Source organism: Pocillopora verrucosa, chromosome 2 (genome assembly GCF_036669915.1).
Source record: "Pocillopora verrucosa isolate sample1 chromosome 2, ASM3666991v2, whole genome shotgun sequence".
NCBI classification, from domain to species: domain Eukaryota; kingdom Metazoa; phylum Cnidaria; class Anthozoa; order Scleractinia; family Pocilloporidae; genus Pocillopora; species Pocillopora verrucosa.
This window is the reverse complement of record NC_089313.1, coordinates 17756712-17779751: the sequence shown is the minus strand read 5'-3', so window position 1 is coordinate 17779751 and position 23040 is coordinate 17756712. Positions and strand designations below refer to the sequence as shown.

The 23040-nt window shown below is 37.6% G+C and overlaps 3 protein-coding genes and 1 non-coding gene across 5 annotated transcripts; 2 read left to right on the top strand and 2 right to left on the bottom strand.

The window, feature by feature from the left end:
- Positions 1 to 372: 372 nt before the first annotated feature.
- On the bottom strand, positions 373 to 475 carry Trnaf-gaa (transfer RNA phenylalanine (anticodon GAA)). Its single transcript has one exon. It is a non-coding gene; the product is annotated as a tRNA-Phe (tRNA).
- Positions 476 to 1885: 1410 nt separating this feature from the next.
- Positions 1886 to 5012, top strand: LOC131790720 (uncharacterized). The gene is made up of 2 exons (XM_059107983.2): positions 1886 to 2572; positions 4298 to 5012. Exons 1-2 carry the CDS (start codon positions 2216 to 2218, stop codon positions 4343 to 4345), a joined length of 405 nt encoding a protein of 134 aa, XP_058963966.1. The 5' UTR covers positions 1886 to 2215; the 3' UTR covers positions 4346 to 5012.
- A 1343-nt stretch (positions 5013 to 6355) lies between these two features.
- On the top strand, positions 6356 to 11981 carry LOC131790704 (uncharacterized). Its single transcript, XM_066162700.1, has 3 exons — positions 6356 to 6518; positions 6966 to 7092; positions 8244 to 11981. The coding sequence occupies exons 2-3, from the start codon at positions 7054 to 7056 to the stop codon at positions 10878 to 10880; spliced, it is 2676 nt and encodes an 891-aa protein (XP_066018797.1). The 5' UTR covers positions 6356 to 6518; positions 6966 to 7053; the 3' UTR covers positions 10881 to 11981.
- Positions 11557 to 15267, bottom strand: LOC131790675 (uncharacterized). 2 transcript variants are annotated; one of them, XM_059107916.2, is made up of 7 exons: positions 15106 to 15267; positions 13609 to 13764; positions 13221 to 13281; positions 12876 to 13015; positions 12369 to 12574; positions 12088 to 12234; positions 11557 to 11868 (listed from the first exon to the last, which is right to left on the bottom strand). In XM_059107916.2, the coding sequence occupies exons 2-7, from the start codon at positions 13746 to 13748 to the stop codon at positions 11660 to 11662; spliced, it is 903 nt and encodes a 300-aa protein (XP_058963899.1). In that variant the 5' UTR covers positions 13749 to 13764; positions 15106 to 15267; the 3' UTR covers positions 11557 to 11659. The 2 variants fall into 2 exon arrangements, with proteins under 2 accessions (XP_058963899.1, XP_058963898.1); XM_059107915.2 differs by lacking the exon at positions 15106 to 15267 and adding an exon at positions 14561 to 14759.
- Between the last annotated feature and the right edge of the window lie 7773 nt (positions 15268 to 23040).

The window sequence follows — 23040 nt, the reverse complement described above, 5'->3', positions numbered from 1 at the left end:
TAAAAACTTACAGAAGTGCGAATGAAGGACGGATCCAATCCTCTCTCGTTCCCAGGACCTCTGTGCGGAAAAAGTTTTCAAGATGGTGGATTGATTTTCAAAATAAAAATTCATTATCCTTTCCGATACTTGTATTACGTTTCGTAGCACATATTTTAAGCTTCTTTCGTTTCGGGAAAATTAACTCATTCCGTTTTAGTAACCGGCTTAGGGTTTTCCACAAAATGACGGTATAGGCTTCGCCTTGAGCGTATCTGTTTTGATCGTAATGTGTCATTTGTAACGGGAAAATCTGGAAAATTGGAGTGCAAAAATTCGAAATATTCATGAAACAAGATCAGAAAAGGATTAAAAAAAAAAGAAAAAAAATTATGCCGAGACCCGGGATTATTCAGGGCTCATTTGAACCCTCCGGTTTTGAACCAGGGACCTTCAGATCTTCAGTCTGACGCTCTCCCAACTGAGCTATCTCGGATCCTTATATCAATATCTATATCTTTAGTTAAAAATACATTTCTGCTTTAATCTGGTACAAGTTCTCCTGGTTCTTAGCGTTTTGGTGTTCAGTTGCCACGCACTAGGACTCTTTCCTAATAAAAAAATGCTGCATTTTACGAACGTTTATGAAATAACTCCTCGTTTGATGAAACAGCCAGGAAGAGTGAGGACTGGGTATGGGTAACGCAAATATCACAAGCTGATGGGTTTAATGTAGTCTACCTCAGCTACACTGTAGTCGCTATTTTACAGTAATAATCATCTTTGCTTTCTCCTTAGCTATCGGGTTTTAGTGATAGAAAATTTTCTGAATTTCTTTGGAAATTGATTTGATAATTAGCATCCTCGGCATCTTATGAAGAGTAAATAATCGGCTTGGCTTCGATTGAAAATCAGATAAAAAGCTAGTTTTTTTTAGCTCGGGGCTGGTGCGTTCAATTTGTAATACAGGCGAGAAATTAGCTCCTACGCGAATCTTATAATTATCGGCTATGAATCGTTGCGCTTTATTGCCAGAGACGGATAACCAGCAACATTCTTATAATGAATCACATCTTTCCTGTTGACGAAAAAAAAGTATGAATTCAATCGAATAAACGTTTTGACGTGCGTAAACTTTGCACTCAATTTTGCGTGGTATCAGAGAAACATTTTGAAAATAATCTCAGCATATCTTCTTGGATTGTGACCTCACTTTGATTTGTTTCGTCTGGTCTGCCTTTCTTTTTTCCTCCTTTATCAAGTTTTGCTGAGGATCAAATCGCTCGCGGTTTCTTAATGCTATTTTCCGAAAAATTTTGATGACCTCATTTACCAAAGCCTACGGAAACCCACTATTTACCTCCTTCACCAGAACACTTTCATGGCTTTGATAAAAAAACAAAAAAAACAAAAAAAAAAAACAGTGCATCATTTTCGCAAGTTGAATGAATCGGTGAAAATCCTGTATTCGTAGCCAAATTGGTGTTGTTTTGTGTATTTCTCACGTTATGATTAGCACGTCAGCGGAAGACAATCGTTTTCCCTGTTTTTAATTTCATCTACATGTCGGCTTTTACGGAGAAAACATTGTCATAAAATTGTTTCCGACACCGGAAAATAGGCTGGTTGTGTTTAGGGTGCTAAATTACAAATAAGGGTGGTTTGGGAATTTTAAACGAGAAATAATACACTTTCCACCAAAGAGATTTTCTTTAGTAGGTCAATGGTGGTTTCCTTCCCTGCGAGTGTTTTTTACTGAATGTTGTCGCTGCATATTTTACCCGCACGACTAGTTCATAGGTTTAGGAGAAGCGGGTGTTATTGTTTTAGTCGAGCCAATGAAACAGGATTATTATAATGGTGTAATATGCTTTTGCGTAGGAGCACTCGGCTAGCGGAACCATTTTGTTTTATTTACTATAGTGAAGACATTAATGAGAAAAAAAGTGAGGTCAAGTGACATGTTTTCAAGAGGAGACACGCTCAATATCTGATGTGTATTTTGCTTCATGGGAGCTCACGACCAGTTCCATCTGACTTCTGTTTGTTCTCGTTAACATTCGAAAAGTGTGGCAAAGCATACCCAGGGAAACCTTTAGCTTGTGCTGAATCAGAGCCCCACGCTTCAATTTTTCCCTGAAAAAGTCCGACGAGGAAAAATACTTTTGTGCAATCGGGAACATTTCTCAGATTCACTTGTTTTAGCCTTTGGTGAAATTGTCATACCATTTCTATAATGGAAACCTTCTTGACTGGAGCTGGTAACAACGACGACTTGTTTTCAAACCAGAATGGGTGCTCTTACTCTAAGCTTCCGCGTTTTGTTCATGGCAAAAAAGTGAATAACAATGAGAGCTTCACTTCGGTTGAGGAAGACAGTTCAGACATTCTGGTGTCGGAAGGGGACGGCAGTGGTTCCGAAATGGACATAACCGAGGATTATCCGAGCGAAACACGAGCGATTACGAGAAAAGATTCGACATTCTGTGTTCCATTGATTCGTGTCGAAGACTGGAGCTTTTCAGAAAGTGATATGGAAGATGACTTGGAAGACTCCTTGCCACCATTTAGCTTTGTCGGAACTAAGGAAAAGGTAAAAGTTTATTCAGTTTTTATTTTTTACGTGTAAATTTCTGTTTTCGTGTTGTGAGAAGATGCAAGTAAAAAAAAATGTGAGGTTGGGAGCGGACAGAGCGTTTGTTTTAAAGGTAAACAAAAGTATCTGAATTACACTTCGTGGTTTATGTTGAAATGACGTAAATCGCTGAGGACAATAAAGGCTTAACTTCACACGGGTTTCGTAAAGTTTGTATCACCGAAAAATAGCTTACAAAACAATTAAGCCTTAAGAACTCACTGTTGAATTCTGCTGAAAACTGTCGAGAAACGAAACGTGTTTCAAAATACGCGTGAATTACACCGACCGTCGCGGATTTTTATTGAGAAAAAAGGTTCACTAGTTGAAGATTGCTAACAAGAATTGATTTGCCTCGGCGACAATAGTTTCATTGTTTTGTAGCAAAAAAAAATATACATATACATATTATTTTATTTGTCGTAATGCTCTTTAAATTCACGTGGCGTTTTTAGAAGGAAGTATAATTTCCGACCATGAAACTTGAATTTAGTTAAGTATCAAGTGACTTTTCGAGTATGGAAAATATATATTAATGTTGCACACCGAAAAACATTTCCGAAGAGATAGCTTTTTTGAGCCTCTTTTAGAACTAACGTCACGAGGCTGAGATTTATGAGGAAAAAGTATTTTAAGCTGCTTTAGTTTTACAAGAGAAAGTTGACCAAAATCATTTTGTTGACCTGTTTAAGTCTTTTGGCAGTTATTGATGTGCAATACGTTCAAAACAGAAAGCCCACATGCGTGAAACAATGGTATAAAGGAAAATAAACTAAAAAACAAGCCTGAAACTAAAAATACGCTAATGTACCCTTAAGCTGCAATAATGTAAAAAAAAAACAAAACAAAAACAAATTGAGGTGCTGTGTTTTGAAAAAACTTAACGAAATGAGATTTAATTCCGATGATGGAGCACTTAGTGAAAACAGACATTTGTAGTACGCAAAACACAATAATCGCAAGGAAGAAATGTAACAATTTGTGAAAAAAAAAATAGGATCCACTGGACATCATTACAGTCTCAAATAAAATTCTTTACGGTTGGTAAAAGACACAGAACAAGTACGGACTAAAGTTTCACTCGTCCGAACTGCAAAAATCGCAAATTAAATTCTAATTTTTTATGAATTACGTGTTTTCAAAAGTTTTCTACGGAAGAGTTGAAGGCCTACAAGGTATTAGGTAAAAAAATTATGCCGGGAGAAATAAACAGCAAGATGTATTTGTTATAAATTTAGTCCTTTCATTACGTCTACCATTAATGGAAACAAATTGCGAAACGACGTAGAAAATTTTTCCAGAGTATACGATTTCAGGGGCCCATTAACGATTTCTCTCGAAAAGTAATTCTAAATTGAATGGACAACAGCGACAGATAACATTATACTAATTACTTGACTAGATTTTATCAAAATGAAATTGAAAGCGCGGTTAGTGAATTTAATGTCAAAGTATGAACAAATTAGCATGAAAAAGAGAAAAGTGCAGTTAGCGATGGATTTTCACCTTTTTTTTTCGCATAATTCGTTTCGATTAGATAACTTGGCAGTGAGCTTCCTTTTTGAACTTCACGAAAAAAACAACGAAGCAACGTAGTAGTGTTTTCACCTGCCTCATTCATTTTGTTTCCTAAATATAAATTTCGATCTTAAAGTAAGTGATTCTGTCCTGTTTTCCTCGCAGAGTTCTACAGAATTTGGAAAGTGTCGAAGCAGATCTCGCTCCATCTAAGGAGAAGCAGTAACCATCAACAACAGCGAGTGTTGGACTTAAAACGAACTCAATATACTACTTATGAAAACGAAATTGTTTGTTTGTATCATACAGTTCAGTAGTAATAAAAAACACTTCTTTATTGGGAATAGGGCCATGCCCTTATATTCCCTAAAAGCCTAGAACCTATCCCGTCTCAGGTAATTGAAAAAAAAACTGCATTTCGTGTCGTATGGTTCAATTTGTATAACTGAACACTGGGTCGAGGGTATTGAGACGCGCAGTGGACTAGACAGGGGTCTGTGTTCAACTTCGTTTGAGAGTGCATGATTCAACAATGAAAGGGTCAACTTCTTTCTTTACCTCGCTATTGTAATCAGTACTTGTGTTCTATGATTAGTCAAACTTAATGAATATGTTCCATTTTATTCTAAATTAATCTAACGCAGTAGTTTATAGAGAGAGTCAGTTTAAATAACTAATATCTCTTTTTCGGCTAAAAATGATTAAACTTTGAGATAAAATAGCTTAACATACCAGCTCAAACAAAACAACAGAAAATGTTTTCTTAGAGGGAAACATCTGGTCACTTAAAACATTGTCTATCGCGCACAGGTTATTGCTTAAAACACTCTAGGAATTTTAGACATTTTGCATGTGCATGGTACAACTGTGCAACTTATAATGGAATTAAAATAAATAATATACTGCCTCAGTGTGTCTTAAATTACGAAAAAAAATACCTAAGATGGCAAATACTACAATGAAAGAAAAAGTAAGATCTTTCAATGGACAAGACTTCGGTATCGTACATTTTGATCTAAAGAGCTATCACATGAGTTTTTTCTGAAGATGACGACTTTTTGAAGCAGCCATACGTTTAGTGTTCGAACTAAAATCAGAACAAACGGTGTTAAGCGAAAGTGAACATATTCCCATTTGCGCTGATCATAAACGAAAACTATTGAACCAAGTCTTAAATCGAAATTGCTTGTAGTGAAATAGGATAAAGACTGCCACAGTGTGTGTAATGTCAGAATTTGTCAAACAGTTACGTCTTCATTTAGTTGATAAAAGTGAGTATAAACATTCCATCCACGGCAACTACAAACGGCTATAGTCACCCAAAATTTTGTGACTATTCCTCTTAACTCTTTAGATCAACATTGCGCAATTAATCACTTGTTCACACTTAATGCCAGAATTTTCACTGAAGTATACTAACGACTGAAAGGAGACAAAACGAATTCCAACTTCATCCTATCGACGTTTTTGTAAATATCATACTCAGCTTACACCACCGAACCCATTACTATGTTCACTTGTTCCTTTATAGCGTTATATCGTGAAATATTATTGCGGCAGTATGTGAAAACTTAGAATATATACAAAGCTAAGAAACTATTGTGCATTAATTTTTTTTTTGCAACGAAACGAAAATTCCTTGTGTAGGAAAATACTTTTATAACCGTTCCGTTTACAGTAAACGCATATGAACCCTTCAGCTTCCGAAGCGATTAACACGTAACTTCTCCCTACATATTATCCTTACGTTATCAAGCAAATAGGTAATGAGAATAACCAAACTTATCAGGCTGAAGTTATTTTCTAGATCTAACACCAAATTCTTGTAACTTATTAACAGGAAAATTTATAACAGCTAGAGAGGAGAATTAACAGTCAGATCTTGGGATTTAAAGGGTTAAGCTCGGCTACTCAAACATCTCACGCTTAATGATCCTTCAGCTCATTCAGTAAAACTGTTTACTTCCTGAAAGCCCACCGCTCCGATTTTTTATAATTAAAACCCGGCTACCTCGTCAGGTAGACGATAAACTTGAAAGCTTTTGTGAAAAGGGCTGGATTAAGATAATACTCACTTGTCAGACTAATGAAAAATAAGGAAGTATATTTGCATAACATTTAAATGCTGCAATTGACCTCAAAGGCTCGTGCAAATTAGTTTGGGCCATTGTTGTTTTAGTGTACGTTTAATCAACACGCAAGAAGTAATAATGTTTCCTTAGGGTACACCAATCGAAGAAGAAGGAAAAGGATAGTTGGAGGGAAAGACATTTCACTTGGATAACCCAATACGAAGTTGTGAGGAGCTTAATTTTAACGGACCTTGCATAATGAAGGAAATTGGAATGAAGCATTTAAATGATTTCGGCGGCTTTGTCGATCCCAGGTGTGTGTACAAGTTTGACTGCTAAGTGATATCTGTTTGTTGATGCTACCTCTGGCATAGTTCTGAAACAGGAAGACTTGACACTTAAAACGTTTCTGTTCTTTGGATTGACGGAAATTGCACTGGAAGGCAAAAGAAATCGAACCTTTTTGTTCTTCAAGTAAGGATCGTTTTCATAACTAGCGCGTCTACAAAGTTTAAAATAACCAAATGTATTTGCCAACTAGAATCTTAAGCTACCTTTTAATGAAAATAACGGAGATTTACCAACAACTGATTTAGCAAAGTGTATTACTTTTTGTGACCAGAGGTGTAATTAGACATGGCATCAAGTCACTAACAAAAAAGTATAGACTGACATACGAAGCTCTTCAATTATTCTAACGACTTACTCTTTCCAACAAGTCTACATTTCAAATTTAATACTCTTCGACGTCGATATTGTAGATCGAGGAAGGTGAAAACCTAAGCGGTTGTGGTCTCAAGTTTGTCTGATTGTTGAGGAGTCGGAAAAGTATTATCAAAGAAGCCGAAGATGTTAAAACGAGTTAGGAGGCGATCGAGTAAACATCAGGTAAACATGTCATTGTTTAAGATTCCATCAATGGATAACTCTAGATTTCTTCGAATACTTTCAAGTTCGAAGATTCTTAAAGTCCAACTCTCTCTTATGAACTATGGTCGGCGTATGGAAATGACAATTTTCCTTAAAAAGAGAGAGTTATTGTAAACCAATAATAATATAAATTTGGGATGTTTTCTGTATCGATGGGCTGACAGACTGCGGGCGGAAAAAAGTCAAACTCACACTACATCAACAAAATTAACTCCGGGCTTCTGCTCCAGCATCATGAGGGTTTAAATTCTAAATAATTCACAGTCGGCTTATTGAGGAAAACTTTAACAAGAAGGGTGCACATAGAAGGAGCGCCAAACACTGAAACCGAAGTCCAATTAGCATCTGATAGATAATATTGGTAATACTTAGAAACCATTATCATTTGTCCAAGTATACACAACAATTGTCGCACTGACGCTGATTTTAAGTTCAACCATGTAACTAGCATTAATGAGTTCAAACCTTACACAAGAAGTTAGCTTATTTGAACAAAGAATTAATGAACAGAGCGAAGGACTAACGCGCTAAACGTCAGCTCTAGAAACCTTTCACGGTGGCCAATTTACATTATCAACTGAGTCGATAAAACCAAGTTACATTATAGTATCCCCCCCTACACAGTCCCCCCCCCCTCCCCTGCATAGCCCGGCACAGTTTATTTAGAAACTTACCCCCTTTATTCATTAGTGAATAGTTTGCAGCCAATCAGCAAACGGATTTTCGTAGGAGTTGATTACCCCCTAGCAAAATCTGGGTTAATATTAATCGAAAACAGTGAGGAAATGAATGGGTAAAATTTCAACATCTCATGACAGTTTTGGAGGATGGTTGTGGAGTCTCTTGGTAGCATTTTTTTACATTGCAATCTAAACCATTTATTTACTTACTTCAGAAATAAAGGTGCGATTTACGTCAGTTTGAACAGGGTAAATTCTTGTTTTCAGAATAAGAGCCTGATTAGCATTGGCTCTGAAAGTGATAATGAAGAAAACATTTAGGAAGTAAACAGCGCACATGGTATTCATTAACTTTCATCAATCATAAATTTTAAAAGAATTTGTTCGGGTAATTAGCGATAATTAGCTGTCAAATTCTGTTTTTCACAGCTCATAGAAAAACCTGAAGATTTAAGTAATTCAGGGAAGAAAGACAGTCCATCGAACGAAGAGGTTTTAGAAAGAATTATCTCGGAGCTTCGAACTGAGGTGACAACTCTTAAGGAACAGCTGGAACAAGAAAAGAAAGCCGGGAGTGATGTGAAGAGTTTGAAAACACAACAAATATGTACTCTTACATTTAAACTGGCAAATGCAGTGAGACAGAGAGAGTTAGCCGAAGGAGAACTAGCTAAAGTGAAAAAAGAAATGGAAGAGCTAAAAGAGGTGTTAGGAGCACAACATGAGGAACTGAAGGCTGAGGGTGAGGAAGGTGGGAATCATGGCAGCGGGCAGCAGGAGGAATCTGTCCTACAAGAGTGTGCTGTAGAAGAAACGGGCGAAGTAAACGAACAAGAAAAGATGGCTAAAGATTACACCATAGTTTTGTCTTTTCCTGACAAGGACGAAAGAAACCGACTGAATGATTGTGTGGACAATGGAGAGGTTTTTCCAGCTTTCGGCGAGGAACTGAAGGCTGAGGGAGAGGAAGGTGGGAATCATGGCAGCGGGCAGCAGGAGGAATCTGTCCCACAAGAGTGTGCTGTAGAAGAAACGGGCGAAGTAAACGAACAAGAAAAGATGGCTAAAGATGACACTATAGTTTTGTCTTTTCCTGACAAGGACGAAAGAAACCGACTGAATGATTGTGTGGACAATGGAGAGGTTTTTCCAGCTTTCGGCGAGGAACTGAAGGCTGAGGGAGAGGAAGGTGGGAATCATGGCAGCGGGCAGCAGGAGGAATCTGTCCCACAAGAGTGTGCTGTAGAAGAAACGAGCGAAGTAAACGAACAAGAAAAGATAGCTAAAGATGACACCATAGTTTTGTCTTTTCCTGAAAAGGACGAAAGAAACGGACTGGATGATTTTGTGGAGAATAGAGAGGTTTTTTCATCTTTCGACAACAAATGCGATAAGCTTTTAAACGATGACAGTTTGCATGAAGACTGGCCAACAGAAGTACACAGTCAAGACATTCCTTGTGTTATTGGTTTATTGAGTTCGTCATTAGCATTGACTGATGAGGACTATACAAAAGGGAACTTGTCCATTCGAGATAAAAGTGAAGATGTCCGCCAAGTTGATGCATCATTGCAGAGTTCGTTGTCCGGACCGTCTGATACAAATGAGGAAAGTCCTAGAGAAAACGGTGAAGAACTGGAGAAGATTCGGGAAGATGTTTGCCAAGTACAGGAAAACGCAATTAAATTGTCAGACACAAGCTATGAGTTGGTGGAGGATAAACAGAATGCTACTAAACAGAAAAATAATACCTTAGAAACATTAAGCCCGTGTTCAGTACAAAAATTTCCGCGAATTTTCTCAAAGATTATCGAGGAAGATCAGATTTCATCCCCACCTACCCTTCCCAAGGCTACTGATTACACAGAGGAAAAGTTTGGAACGTTACTGACGGATAATAGAGCAACTAATCAGAGCCCTCTCTCGTTCTTTGGGGAGGCCGACGAAGAACCAGATGTTCACCTTAAGGACTTTTTGAAAAAGGAAGGTGAAGAAAATTTGACAAGCGGGCCCGGAACAGTGCAAGAGGGAACAACTTTAGAGAGTTTTCTCAAGAACGAACCGGTTCTCAAAGTTTTTGAAACTGGTGATTACAAAAGTTCAGACAGGATTTCCATGATTTCCAATACTGCCGAAAATGCCACAGAAAATTACATCCGAAAGGGCAGCGAAAACGAGTTCTTCTCCCAAACTGTGAGCCAAGAGGTCGAGGATTTGAAGCAACAGTTAAAAAGTGCCATGCAAAAGATTGAAGAACTGAGAATTGAAAACAAAGAAATGAAAAAAGAAATTGAAAACCTATCCTCCTCAACAGCCGAGAAAGCATTCCTTTTGAAAACAACAAAATTTACGGATCGATTATTGCGAGACATGAAAGAAAGAGAAGCAAAGGTGCATGTCCCTCAGCTTAGGTCATCTGCCTCAGACAAAATTGGATTGGAAAGGGAATATGGTCATACAGGACTCCCAGCGCAAAGTCAAGTTGGGTTAACAGGAGATATTCGAAGAAAGACGTCCATACCATTGAAGATCATCGGCGAAAAATTGAAAGAAATCACAAGGTCAGTGGAAAATATGGCTATGGATCCAGAATCGTGCGAAGAAACCTCCACAGATGTCTGCAAGTCATATTTTGTGGATTTGAAGTCGCCATATCGAAACTATCCTTTTGAAATGGAGGAGCCTTTAATCAGACCATCAGAATCTAAAACATTTAGTGCACAAAGCTCACCATTTTATCAAGACAATCCAGGGCAAACGCAAAGGGGATGTTATACTTCTGTGCAGAAACTTGGGGAGGAGAATCTAATCTCTCCAAAAACATTTCAGCAACAGCTCATAGAGAGAGATCGTGGCCAGGGAGAAAACGCGCTCAAACTTACCGATGGACTCACGCATGCGCCGGAACGGTGTGTCTATGAAAGCCCCCGCCGCAGGTGGAAGCTTCATGTCGATGCTCCAGACTACGTTCAGCGGTACGTGGTCCGCTCTTCTACTCATATCGCTAACATGCGAGACCTAAAACCAGAAGAAATTGCTTTCTATTCAAAGCAAACTTATAAGTAAGCGGCTTGTCACTTCAGATTTTGTTTACATACAAACATGAGATTGGTCCAGCCTGCTTCCCTTTCACAGAGGTTTCCCACTTTTTACAAACATTTGTGTCATGGTGGCATTGTCTTGTGTGCTTGATTGGAACTGCAAATATTTGTGTGACAGGGGGTATAGCTAGGATTTTTTAAAAAAGGGGGGCGGGGGGGAGGAGGGAGGTCATTCAGGAGAAGAGAAAGACCGGCAAATAAAGTAACTGGCCTCTTCTTATTGCACGTCTTCGCCAACTTGAGGATTTGTGTGTTGCTGACTTTTAAGTAGAAGATTACCTGGGGGCGATAAACGAACACAGCAGGGCCCCCCCCCCCTGCTATGCCATTAGTGCGATCTGAATAACCTCATATCTACACTGCGGCCTCTGAGGCTCGGCAGACTTGGTGTTGACAGTACTAATCGTTATCATATTCTTACCACAATACATTGAGCTTGTTATACGTTGCGTCTCGAGAAGAAGATGAAAGTAGAATGTAGCAGGAACCCATCAAGTGATGGGCTCCTGAATGTAGTAGGTTTTAAACTACGACCACACTATCTTGAGTCCTTATGGAGTACTTACATGAAAGGTTGATTGCATTATTCAAAAAGGGACGAAATAATCACGTTATTTAACATTTGTTGTAAACAACTCCTTTAATTTGCATCTGGGCTCTCAATTAGCAACTTTCGACTGTCACTACGTACACATTGATTATTTGTAACAGCGCTGACCGAGTCGACTGATGCGTCAACTTATCTTAATCTAAAATCCAAACACAGTCTTGAGAATACTGTGCTACTCCAGTGAGCTTCCCATTCCTGATTGCCAAGTACTTCTTGCCATAATTTGCAAACAGCACGACCGCCCGGAGGCCGTCTGTGGATTTGTCATCAGCCTTTAGAACCCATTCCTCTGCTCCATAATGCTGGCCCTTGGTGTAGATGTAATCGCCGTTGGGGTCATATCCTGTCAAGAAAGTAACAACAGGGATTTAGCGAACGATAAGTTTTTCTAAGGACTGAAAATTCCCTGATATTTCAATAACTACTTCACGTTACAAACAAACTCACATACTGAAATTAAAGCTAATAAAACCACCTTTTCTACTGCCTCATGCAGCCTAAATTCGAAGAACGTCTTTCGTTTTCCACACCAATCTTACATATCTGTTTCTATGGCACTAACCTAGATATCCATTGGTAGCGTAATTTTTGAAGAAATGAATCTCTGACTTGGGCTGCTTTTCCTCGACCCAGTAGCTTGTATCCTCAGCTCGGTCTCTCATAACCAAAGTGCTGCGGTTGCCACTTGCTGGGTGAAACTTCACCTGGCCTGGATTGAAAGAGAACATCCGAACTCAGAACATCAAACTGAATATTCTTATGGTCATCAGAGAACGTTATTTGGAGAACTCCTAGAGTTAACTTGTCACTACGAGTGAATTCTCATAAAATGAGATTTTGTACCTGACTCCGCCAAGAATTTTCCAGTGAGTTTGTGTTGGAAGGCTCGTCCAGGTTTCTTTTTTATCTCGATTTTTGGAGCATTCGCGACAGGTGCTTTAGGCTTCTCCGAGGGATTCAGCTTGATATCATCTACGGGCACAGACTCCAGGGAGTTAATTATCTCCTTAACTAGGGACTCGAGTGAATTCTTGAATACAGTTCCCTCCCTATTATTAAGACAAAAAAGCAATCACTCAAATGAAGGCTAAGAAGCCTTAAAAGAACAGGCTGAGAGAAATCGACCGTAAAGGAAGCAGTTATCTCGCACAGGTACAAAAGATTTGATTCGAGAAGACAGGGCTGTACATTACTGCGTGGACACCTCGCACAGGAATGAAAGAAAATGTACTGCATTCATTCATGATGAGGCCCTCAACAACATGATATGACAAGCAGAGTGAAACACGAAACCTTTTTGATACAATGTCAATAAGCGAGCTCATATCGAATAAGAAGTGGCTTATTTACCTAAAGTCGACCCACAGAAGCCCAGCAGTGATAACACCTAGCCAGCCTGTCGCTTTAAACCCTTTCTCGCACATCACAGGGACAATGGCTCTTGATTGAGCGTCTGCGTAGTTCAATTCCTTTTTGCAGTTCTTTGAGCCCTAAAATGGACAAAAGAGAACTGTATTCAAACATGATAGGCTTTTTTAAATTTCTCCTCCCCCTCCCCCTCCTCCCCCCCCCAGAAATTTGACAGTCTGGTCCGGCTGTTGAGTCAATCGTTTCGCGAAGGATCAGTTATCAAAATCTAGATAAGAAAATTATCAGCTTTGTCCGAGTTAGTTGTACTTAAAATCCTAAACTTACGAAATAATCCGCTGACATGAAACAGCAGACGACGGCCGCTCCATCCACTCCCTTGGCCATGCTAGAAATAGTGAAATTAAATAAGCATTTTGTTTCCGGCAAGGATTATGGACTATGGAAACATAGCATCTGATCACAGGTAAGGCATACGGTTAACAGTAAAATCAATTTAATGAACTGATTATGTCAACGGACGGATGACCAGTGAACAGTTGTTTCGAAGTCAGTCGCTCACTGAAAGCACAACTGCATTCGAATAACATGCTTTAGATTGTTGATAAAAAAGTTGCCCTTTAATAACACTTCATTAATATATTATATGGTAAAACAGAAAAAACAAACATGAGGCAATAAGTAAATGCGAGTTTCGTGCGTAGCACATGCGCACCTGTCATTAATGTTCCCCGTGACTCCACCGTGAGTATCCATCCAAGCATCTATCCCGTGTTCACGTAGGCCGTGATACACTTTTTCCACCAGATCCTGTTTGTTCCACTGGTAAGATAGCATTATGTGGTGCTTTCCCATGGCTACTGAGTGTTTTCTGAAAATATAGGGGAAGGGTGGTATTGGATTGTTTGTATTGAATATCTGATATCAGTCCCACAGGAAATGGGTAGTTTATGTTTCAGTGGGAAAGTCACTGTTCGGCGTGAGTAAGCTGAATTAAAAAATAACAACAACATATCTACAAGTGATGAATTATTTAAACAAAGACTCGAAGTACGATGCCATAAAAGGAAAAGATTTAGATCTCTGAAAGCTTTTAGTTCTTCAAATTCATTAGCATAGAAAACATAGTTGTCCGTTGAGCCAGCGGACAGTTTTACCAAGTTATCTTTGAAACCGTTAATATCGTTCAACCAAGAAAGGAAAGCTTATCAATTATACTCATTTCCGCAATTCAAGAACTAGTCCATGAAAGTAAAAAACTGTGCGTCCTTAAACAATCTTTCTCTCCCTCCCTCAAAAATTATACCGCATAACGCAGCCTAAAGCTAATCCTGAAAGATAATTGTTGTTTTGTTATGTCTGCTTTTGTTTCAGTCTTACACCCCTGGATAAGCATGTTGCTAAGACTAATTTGCATAATTAGAAAATGAAAGTCGACAAGCTGTTAATATATTTTAAGCTCTTTCTTCCTCGTAAACTTCGATAAAAACGCCATTTTTCGCAATAAAGTCGATGTCTAAGTCGTCTAAGGAAACCATGCTGAACATTTCCTGGTATCGATTCACTCAAAAATACATGATATTGATTTTCGATTGAAAAGAGATCCGCTTTGAACACCATAAAAGATTACAAAGATTACCTTTAATTCTTCGTCTTAATGGACGTACCTCCTTTTTCGTTTTAAAGAAAATCTTGTCTCCTTTCGACCTTTTCCTGACATTTTTATATCTCATCCATGAAAAAAGAACGATCTAGACAGGATCACTTAGATAACCGTTGTTAAATGTTTCAGCTGATGCACACAACATGGTGTAAATATGAGGGCGTCCATAACAACAAGTTTGGTTTCTATGGTTTACCTAACGGTCTCCGCATCGAACGTTTTCCCGCAAGAAAGTTAGTTTCCATGAAGCTTTTGGAGCAAATGCATATGTCTCGGTCGAGGCTGGCTCGATCAGGAAAGCACAGCAGGCAAAATTTAGTAATCGAGTATTTTGAAGACACAATCCAACCATACACAAATTTGCCAGCGACTTAGCAATTTCCATGTTTTGTCGGACTCATTCATGATAACTGAACTTTTTCTATGTTAAGTCTGCGCTTCATAGTACAACATCATGCAAAGGATATGATACCAGAGCTCAAACACAGCCTCTTTGCACATAAATGAAAACCCATCGTATTTATATCTTGGTATCTACCTAAACGTTACCTGATTATGCAGGATTTAAAAAGATAACGTGACAGGTTTTCAACCTTCTTTTTCCTCGAGAAATGTCCTTTAAAGACTCCAACACTGAAGAGCAGCTAAGATGAAATTTTCCGCGGTATTATCGACTGGATTCTCTTCTTTCAAATACGGTGTTAATTAGATGTAATTATTTCAAATATCATACTTTTTTCTATCAATGATTGGTTGGAAAGTCTACACCTGACTCTCTACACTCATTTGCAAATGCGAGCGGAAATCGTCACGCAAACAAGTATCGTAAAGAACTACACACACTCTCGTGGGGTGTTTCAGGAACGAGAAGGATATGGTGGGGGGATGGGTGGGTGTTAGGCGCTAATGCCTCCAGCAGTTTTGATTTCCGTTTCCACCTTTTTTTACTAACCACTGTTAATTGATGATTAATGCATTATTTCATTTCTCTTCCGCATCCCGCCATCGTTATTGAAAAGGTCCTCTCCTACACTATACCCCTCTCATCCACATATTTTCCAAACTTTCCCCTCACCGAAATCTTCCTTGCTTTCTTTTAATTTCCTTTTTTTTGGCAAAATCAATAAGCAGATCAAAAATATGATTCTTGCCTGTATTCTAGTTACTACGTTTGCCTTACCAAGGAGAACTCCCTAAGTTGGTGGCTTGAGAGGTTTTGTTCCCCCTTTCCATTTTATATTGTGACCAAGCTTATAAATAGCCTTGAGTGTCGCTGTATACTCGTTTTTTTCATTTCATTACATTTGAAAAGGTTCCCTTCCACCTATTGACAAGTTTACCCTTTTTCTAAACTCTTAAATCCAGGGTATGCATCGGGACGCTGCTAAATTTGAATATTAATTATTAGTTCAAATAAAAAAGATTTTCACAAAGGTTTTCAACACTCAGTTTTCCACGGAATATTTTAGCTTTTGTTCCTTGCAATAGATACACTTGTTACATATGATCTTAAAATTTGCTCTCCATTTATGGCAAATTTCGCCGCAGCTCAGTGGATAGAGTATTGTACCAAGAAAGCGGTCCCAATCATGGAGATTCCGTTTCGAGGAGCTTGCCGATTTTTTGTTTTGTTTTGTTTTTTCATCTATTTTTTCCGATGATTTGTTCTATTTTGTACTGTGACCAAGCTTATAATAATTATATTGAGAACACTTAGTTTTACACAGACTCTTTGTGCGCTTGTTTCTTGTACGTTCTCCACTTGTGACATATAACGTTATTAAAATTTGCTCTCCATTCATGGCAAGTTCCCCGCAGCTCGGTGGGTAGAGCATTGTACCGCGAAAGCGGTCCCAGTCAGGATGGAGATCCTGACACGGGGAACTTGCCGTTCTTTTTGTTTGATTTCTTTTTTTATCTTTTTTTTTATGTTTTGTTTTTTTTTCTCTAGATGATTGTTCCATTTCCCATTTTATTCTGTGACCAAGGTCATAAATGGTCTGGACTGTCTTTGTATACTCGCCTTTTCACTTCATTAGATTGCCGAAGGTTTTCCTTTACTTATTGGTCAGTTTACCCTTTTCCTACACTTCTGCGTTGAGGACATATATCGGAACAATACTAAGTTTAAACATTATTAAATCAAACAACAAAGTTTTCATAGTGACGTTATTTTAGAGTCAAGACGCTTTTTCCTTAGAATCTTTGCACTTGTTCCTTACACAACGTACCCACTTGTTACATATAATCTTTAAATTTACTCTCCAATCATGGCAAGTTCCCCGCAGCTCAGTGGGTAGAGCATTGAACCGCGAAAGCGGTCCCAGTCAGGATGGAGATCCTGACACGGGGAACTTGCCGTTCTTTTTGTTTGATTTCTTTTTTTATCTTTATTTTTTATGTTTTGTTTTTTTTTCTCTAGATGATTTGTTCCATTTCCCATTTTCTTCTATGACCAAGGTCATAAATAGTCTGGACTGTCTTTGTATACTCGCCTTTTCACTTCATTAGATTGACGAAGGTTTTCCTTTACTTATTGGTCAGTTTACCCTTTTCCTACACTTCTGCGTTGAGGACATATATCGGAACACTACTAAGTTTGAACATTATTAAATCAAACAACAAAGTTTTCATAGTAACGTTATTTTAGAGTCAAAACGCTTTTTTCTTAGAATCTTTGCACTTATTCCTTACACAACGTACCCACTTGTTAAATATAATCTTTAAATTTACTCTCCAATCATGGCAAGTTCCCCGCAGCTCAGTGGGTAGAGCATTGTACCGCGAAAGCGGTCCCAGTCAGGATGGAGATCCTGTTCCGGGGAACTTGCCGTTTTTTAGTTTATTATTATTTTTTAACCCTTTTTGTGAGTTGTTTCTAACTTTTTTTGTTTTATAGCCAGTTTATAAACATTCTGGAGAAGCTTTGTTATATAGTCTTTTCACTTCAATATATTAGCAAGGGCTTTCTTCCACTAAGCAAGTTTACCCCTTTCCTTCTCGTTCTGTTTTGTGCTATGTGCCTATCCTCTCTTCATATCAAGAGGGAGACGGAGTGGGGAGACAAAAGGAAAAAGGGAAAAGCTAATCTGGTGGTCATTTTAATATGCTCCAACAGTAACAATTGCATATACCGTTTTCAACATCCCCTTGATTTTTTTAACGTATGTCACGATTTCAAAACAATTTTTTTGGTCAAGGGACGTAAACATTAGTTTGCAATATTATGGGATACATCTATAGCTTTAGTGGAAGGAAAATCTAGGAATGTGGCATTCAGCCATGGCGTATATACCAAAATCTAAACTTTAAAGCGTTGTTTTACTCTATGAATCAAGTGCTCAGGAACTATTGTCATTAAAATTTTTTTGTCGGGAAAATTTTTCTCTGTTCTTTCTACTTCTTTCTATCTTCTGGATGTAGTTTCTTTACCCGTTTGACCTTAAGATTGACTGGCATCTAATATCTTCTTGCGATATCACCTCTGAATCACACACTAAGGTCCCGAGAATAAAGGAATTGATCGCCGACCATAGAAGCTCTTGATTGTTAAACAAATTCTCCTTTTCAGCACTTCAGGAAATGTACAGAGAATAGTAAGGAGAATATGCATTCTGATGCAAGGGTGTGAAGGGCTGAAGAAGTAGCAAAATAACCAGTTCTTGCTCTGTGTAACAATTTTCAAGTCGGGAAATGCGTAATTTCCAGTTGCCTCGGTTTTCTGTATGGCAGAGTACCTCGATATTTTTTTTGCACCAAAAAGTATTTCCCCTAAGTTTATTCTTTCATTTTCCCATTACTCCTTGATATCGTCTTGAAATTTTCAGTATTTGATTATGCAATATTCTTATCCTCTCTAACTGGAATCAGTTTTTACATTTTTTTAAATGCGGGCTTTAAACCGATAACAACATGTTAGTCGATTTTAATTTACCTCGGGTTTTCATTTGCATGCTACAGGGCGTGTAAACCAACAAGTTTATGACGTATTCGACAGTGATTGGTTTATTTTCCTAATCCATATTCATAGTCTACTGCAGAATTTGCGCCAAACCAAACTGGCTGTGAACGAGTGAAGACACGTTACTGAGCAAGAAAGTTTAACCAAAAGTTTGCTTGATGTCAGAAAGCTGAAGGCATAACTCAACCTTGTCACACTCAAAAGTGAGTTTCGTTCTCGTATAAATTGTTGTATAATTTTATTCCCCTTACTGCGGTCGAAATCACCAAACTCTCTGAACACGTGCACTCTCGAGTCGCTTGAAGTCGCTTGAAGCTTCGCTTTAATTCGTTCGTAATTCAAAACCAACTAACAACTAATTCAAAACCAACTAACTCTGTTCTAAAGATACAACGAAGACTATGTTATATTTTGGGTGAAATTACCTTTAATCAAGTCTTTAAATATTGTATGGAAAAACATTGAGTTGTGTACATATCAAGTGCAACGCATCCACGTGTGTTTGATGTTTTTGCTTTTCTAAACACACAGAGGAACTGCGTCGGAAAATTTCCCAGTAGTCTTGTCCAAAAGTTTCTAAAATAGATTGTACACTTTGTTACCACCCAGGACCTCATTTATTGGCCTGAGATACCATTCGTGCTTGAAGTTTATTTTATTCGTGTTCCTTTTAAAACTTCAAAACAATTAGCCAAATGAGGAGTAAATCTTCTGCTATTTCTGTTTACAGGAAACAAGGAATAAAGTCAGAAGAAAGGAGGACAAAATGGAATCACCGAATCTAGAAGAAACTCTGCAAAGATAGGACAGAATATATTTGTTATACATAAGAGATTTGCCGTGGTACTGATGTTGCAGCTCTACACAAAGTTAATATTTTTCATTCTTAAAAAGAAAAACAAAACAGAAACGAAAGTAAGATCAAACAAAATAAACAAAAGATTTTAAGCATGGGTGATCATCCCACTGAACGAATTCAACTTGACAGTCTCGACGAGAGAGGGTAGATCCAACAACCTCGTCTGATTGACAATCTTTTCGCTTTACAACCAACTAAAAAACACAAATCAGTTACGCATGACTTTAGTTCTTGAGCTTTGCCCTTCGTGCAAGCTGCAGTCATTAGTACCATAAAGTAGATATTTTTAACAGTTTAAGGTGGCACCATAAGAGAAACGGTACTTTCAAGAAAAATCTGAACATACCAACTTATTTAAGAAATGTTCTTAAAAAGGCCCCAAGCCTTTACTGAAAAAGTAACAATTTCCTGGGTCCCAAAACATATCATTCCACGGGCTACTCGTTGAGACGTTATGCACCACTTTGTGGAAAGATGACGAGTGAAGGTTAGTGTGTAAAATTGTGTCAATACATTAGTCAGTGCCACCTTAAATATTTAAAATGACAAGAGAACACTGGCAACCAAACCTTGCTTTGGCAAAAAAATTTTATTCAAACAAGTTCATTCAATTCGCGTAAAAGAGTAGCTAGTTACTAACAATATGAGCAGGACCTTTATTACCTCTGTTACGCTACGTGTACTAACTCCTTACTTTACATTTGACGTTGTTTACAATGACGAAATTCGACAACCATCTTAAGGAACACATACAATATACGAAAGAAGTTGAAGACATCAACTTGGGATTGATTGTTAGCGACGGACAACGGTTTACTAAAACTGCCACATACTGACGGATTACTTCAGTTATCACCCTGAACCTTGATCTTTCAAAAGGCTATGATTATTTGGAATCTGCAGCGACAATCGCTCCTAATTGCGAAGCACAGGGAAACTAATCAGACGAAAACAGATACCTTGAGATTTTTTTTCTTCCACGACGACAACCTGATAGGACTTTGAAATCTACTGATCAGGCCGCAATGTTTGCGGGCGCGTCAGAAACCATCTACTGTACTCTACATCCTACAAAGTACGACATATTCTGAACAGTTACCGTCACTGACACTTGGCTGCTACTCACAAATTTAAACCGGTGGCTGTTATATAGCTATTGATAAAAAACAAGAATGATTTGCTTAAGGTTTTACGTAAAGCCCACTTGCCAACGTTCTCTTGTCGTTTTGCTAGTTTAGTGTATTAAACCCCAATGTCTGGCTCGGAGTATTCTAAAATAAATTTCGTTTAACAGCGTTGATTTGACGTTATACAGACCACTCACAAATATTATCATATAAGAAACAAAACTACTAACGAAGAAAGTTTCTCGTGAAAATTGGACGACTAAACAACGAGTGTAAGCTTAATATTACTTTAGAACAGAGGATCACCAAAGATTCATTTTCTCATGACCGATGGAATTTTTGAAAGCTGTAGTGATCTACAAAACACGATAACCTCCCAAAATAAAAGTTTTAAGAATCTGTCGAATTCAAGAAAAAAAGAAGTAGAGAATTTATTCAGTTCAAGTTGTCTGTGAACTAAAGTTAGTCATTATTAATCTGTTTAGAAAAAACTCCCACTTGACGGTGCTTATAAATTGTTGTTCCGCTGGAAAGAATCTGATTTATTAGCACAAATTAAACAAGCGTTTCCCTACGAAATTTGTCTGCTTTCGTACGTCGCTCATAGTAATGTCACCCAAGGATTGTAATTCGAAGACCGGAATAGAATTGCTTGATGTTTTCGATTTCATAATGGTCTGTATAACCCATTTCAAGTTGTCGTCGCGGATAATAACAATTCGCACAAGATATAATATTCTTTGAGCCAGTTATAGGGTTTTAACGTATTACTTGTAAATAAGAAAGACCTCTTTCAGCCAACGATTAATGAAACAAAAGTGTAGGAATTTTGAAATCGGAATTTATCAGTGAAGAAAAAAAATTTGACTCGAGAAATTCTCTGATTGTCTGAGTCTTAGCGACCAAAAGAGAAGAAAACGGTTCAAGATTATTTTGGCTCCAACACATCAATTCTTTCTTAACAAATACTGATCAGTTCGCGTCAAATTATACTGTGCAGCAACACAAAAAAAAATATGGCTGAAAAATGTATTTCTTGTAACAACATGGCAAGCTATATTTATCATTTTTAAGTAAAAAATTTAAATTGGAAACACGCCAGTTCGCAGTACACAAAAAGAAAAGCTTGCCTTGTTGCTCATTGCAAGAGTAGAGTGTATATCATTTTCTGCAAAAAAAATTCAAAGACATTACTCGGAGAAAAAAAGTCTTCAACGCTTACGAGAGGCTGTTTCAAAGTTTTCGTGACCAAAAATTTTGCACAAGGTGATGTTCGCATCAATTTTGGCCGAAAAATTAAGAGGAAGCCGTTTAACTTTTTTGTCGAAAATGTTGTCAGGGGAAACTCTGTGCAAATTGCCCCAAATTTTCCCGCCAAAAGTCTTAGTATATATTTGGAAAAACTTTAGTTGACACCTTTTTGATTATTGAAAATCACTTAACTAATTAAAGGAAATAAGAGAATATACTTGAATTGTTTATTGACTTACATACTTTAAGAACGAAAATAAAGATTAGAAATACAACAGCAAACAACATCGTCGAGTTTTTTACTTTATTTAATACCAACAATAAAAATGTTATTTTAAATATTCTAATTACAAAAAAAAAAAAAAAAAACGGCGCATGCGTATTTTGAGCGCCGTCTATTTTTCTTTCCGGGAAAATTACGCCACTTTGAACAACTACTCATAGCTTCGAAAAATAAATTTAAAGAAAACTGGCGCATGCGTATTTTAAGCACCCCGTATTTTTTCTAAGTTTTTTGGCGGGAAAATTACAAATTTTGAACAGAGGTTTGCCTAGAAAAACGTGAGCAAGAAACAACATCAAAATTCAGTTTTATTCCTGAATTTATCCTAAGCTCAAACTTCTTGAACTTTCGCGACAGTCTTTAATAAAATTGGGTTAATTTGCATCCTAAGAATGAAATATTTGCGAGAAATTTTGGATAATTAACATCATAGCTGCAATTCGTTTCAAATATCCGTCGAAGTAGATATTAGTCAACGTTGTTTTCTACCTTTGCTGTAAACTTGTCTATCGCTTGTGAAATTGTTTTTCTTTCTTGTTCTTTGATTCTTGCTTGACTTGAAACAATACGGTGATCCAAAGAGCTGTGAAAAAAGAACAGTTAAAAATAAGCTCTGGGCCTAAATAAGTACATGGAAGCAAACGATAATAAGAAAACCAAGATTATAAACTAAACAACCTAAATACCAAATAATGAATCTTAGAAAAAAATTTCACAAAAATTTACATTTGTTCTACAGGTACACAAGAATTTGTAAATATGGCGTTTCGTAAAAGCCTGAATACGCTGTAACTTTATCGAATAAAACCTAAAGGTTGTCTTCCTGTATCGTTTACAATACAAAGATCACGCACTTCTAAATAGTCGTATACGATCAATTTCTAATATCAAATTTCATAAAGTTTCGCTCAGCGAGCGACGTGATTACTTAAACATTTTCTTTATCTGATTATCATGTTAAAATTGCCTGAGATATGATTAAGAAAACACGGACTTCAAATTA

Bases quoted from the DNA above. Each gene is read 5' to 3' on its own strand.
- LOC131790720 (XM_059107983.2), top strand. From the start codon at position 2,216: ATGGAAACCTTCTTGACTGGAGCTGGTAACAACGACGACTTGTTTTCA. The intron at 2,573-4,297 runs GTAAAAGTTTAT...TTTTCCTCGCAG, and splicing joins TTGTCGGAACTAAGGAAAAG to AGTTCTACAGAATTTGGAAA.
- LOC131790704 (XM_066162700.1), top strand. From the start codon at position 7,054: ATGTTAAAACGAGTTAGGAGGCGATCGAGTAAACATCAG. The intron at 7,093-8,243 runs GTAAACATGTCA...TGTTTTTCACAG, and splicing joins GGCGATCGAGTAAACATCAG to CTCATAGAAAAACCTGAAGA.
- LOC131790675 (XM_059107915.2), bottom strand. From the start codon at position 14,613: ATGTCAGGAAAAGGTCGAAAGGAGACAAGATTTTCTTTAAAACGAAAA. The intron at 13,282-13,608 runs GTGCGCATGTGC...CACTATTTCTAG, and splicing joins ACGGGGAACATTAATGACAG to CATGGCCAAGGGAGTGGATG. The intron at 12,235-12,368 runs GTACAAAATCTC...CTTTCAATCCAG, and splicing joins AAAATTCTTGGCGGAGTCAG to GCCAGGTGAAGTTTCACCCA.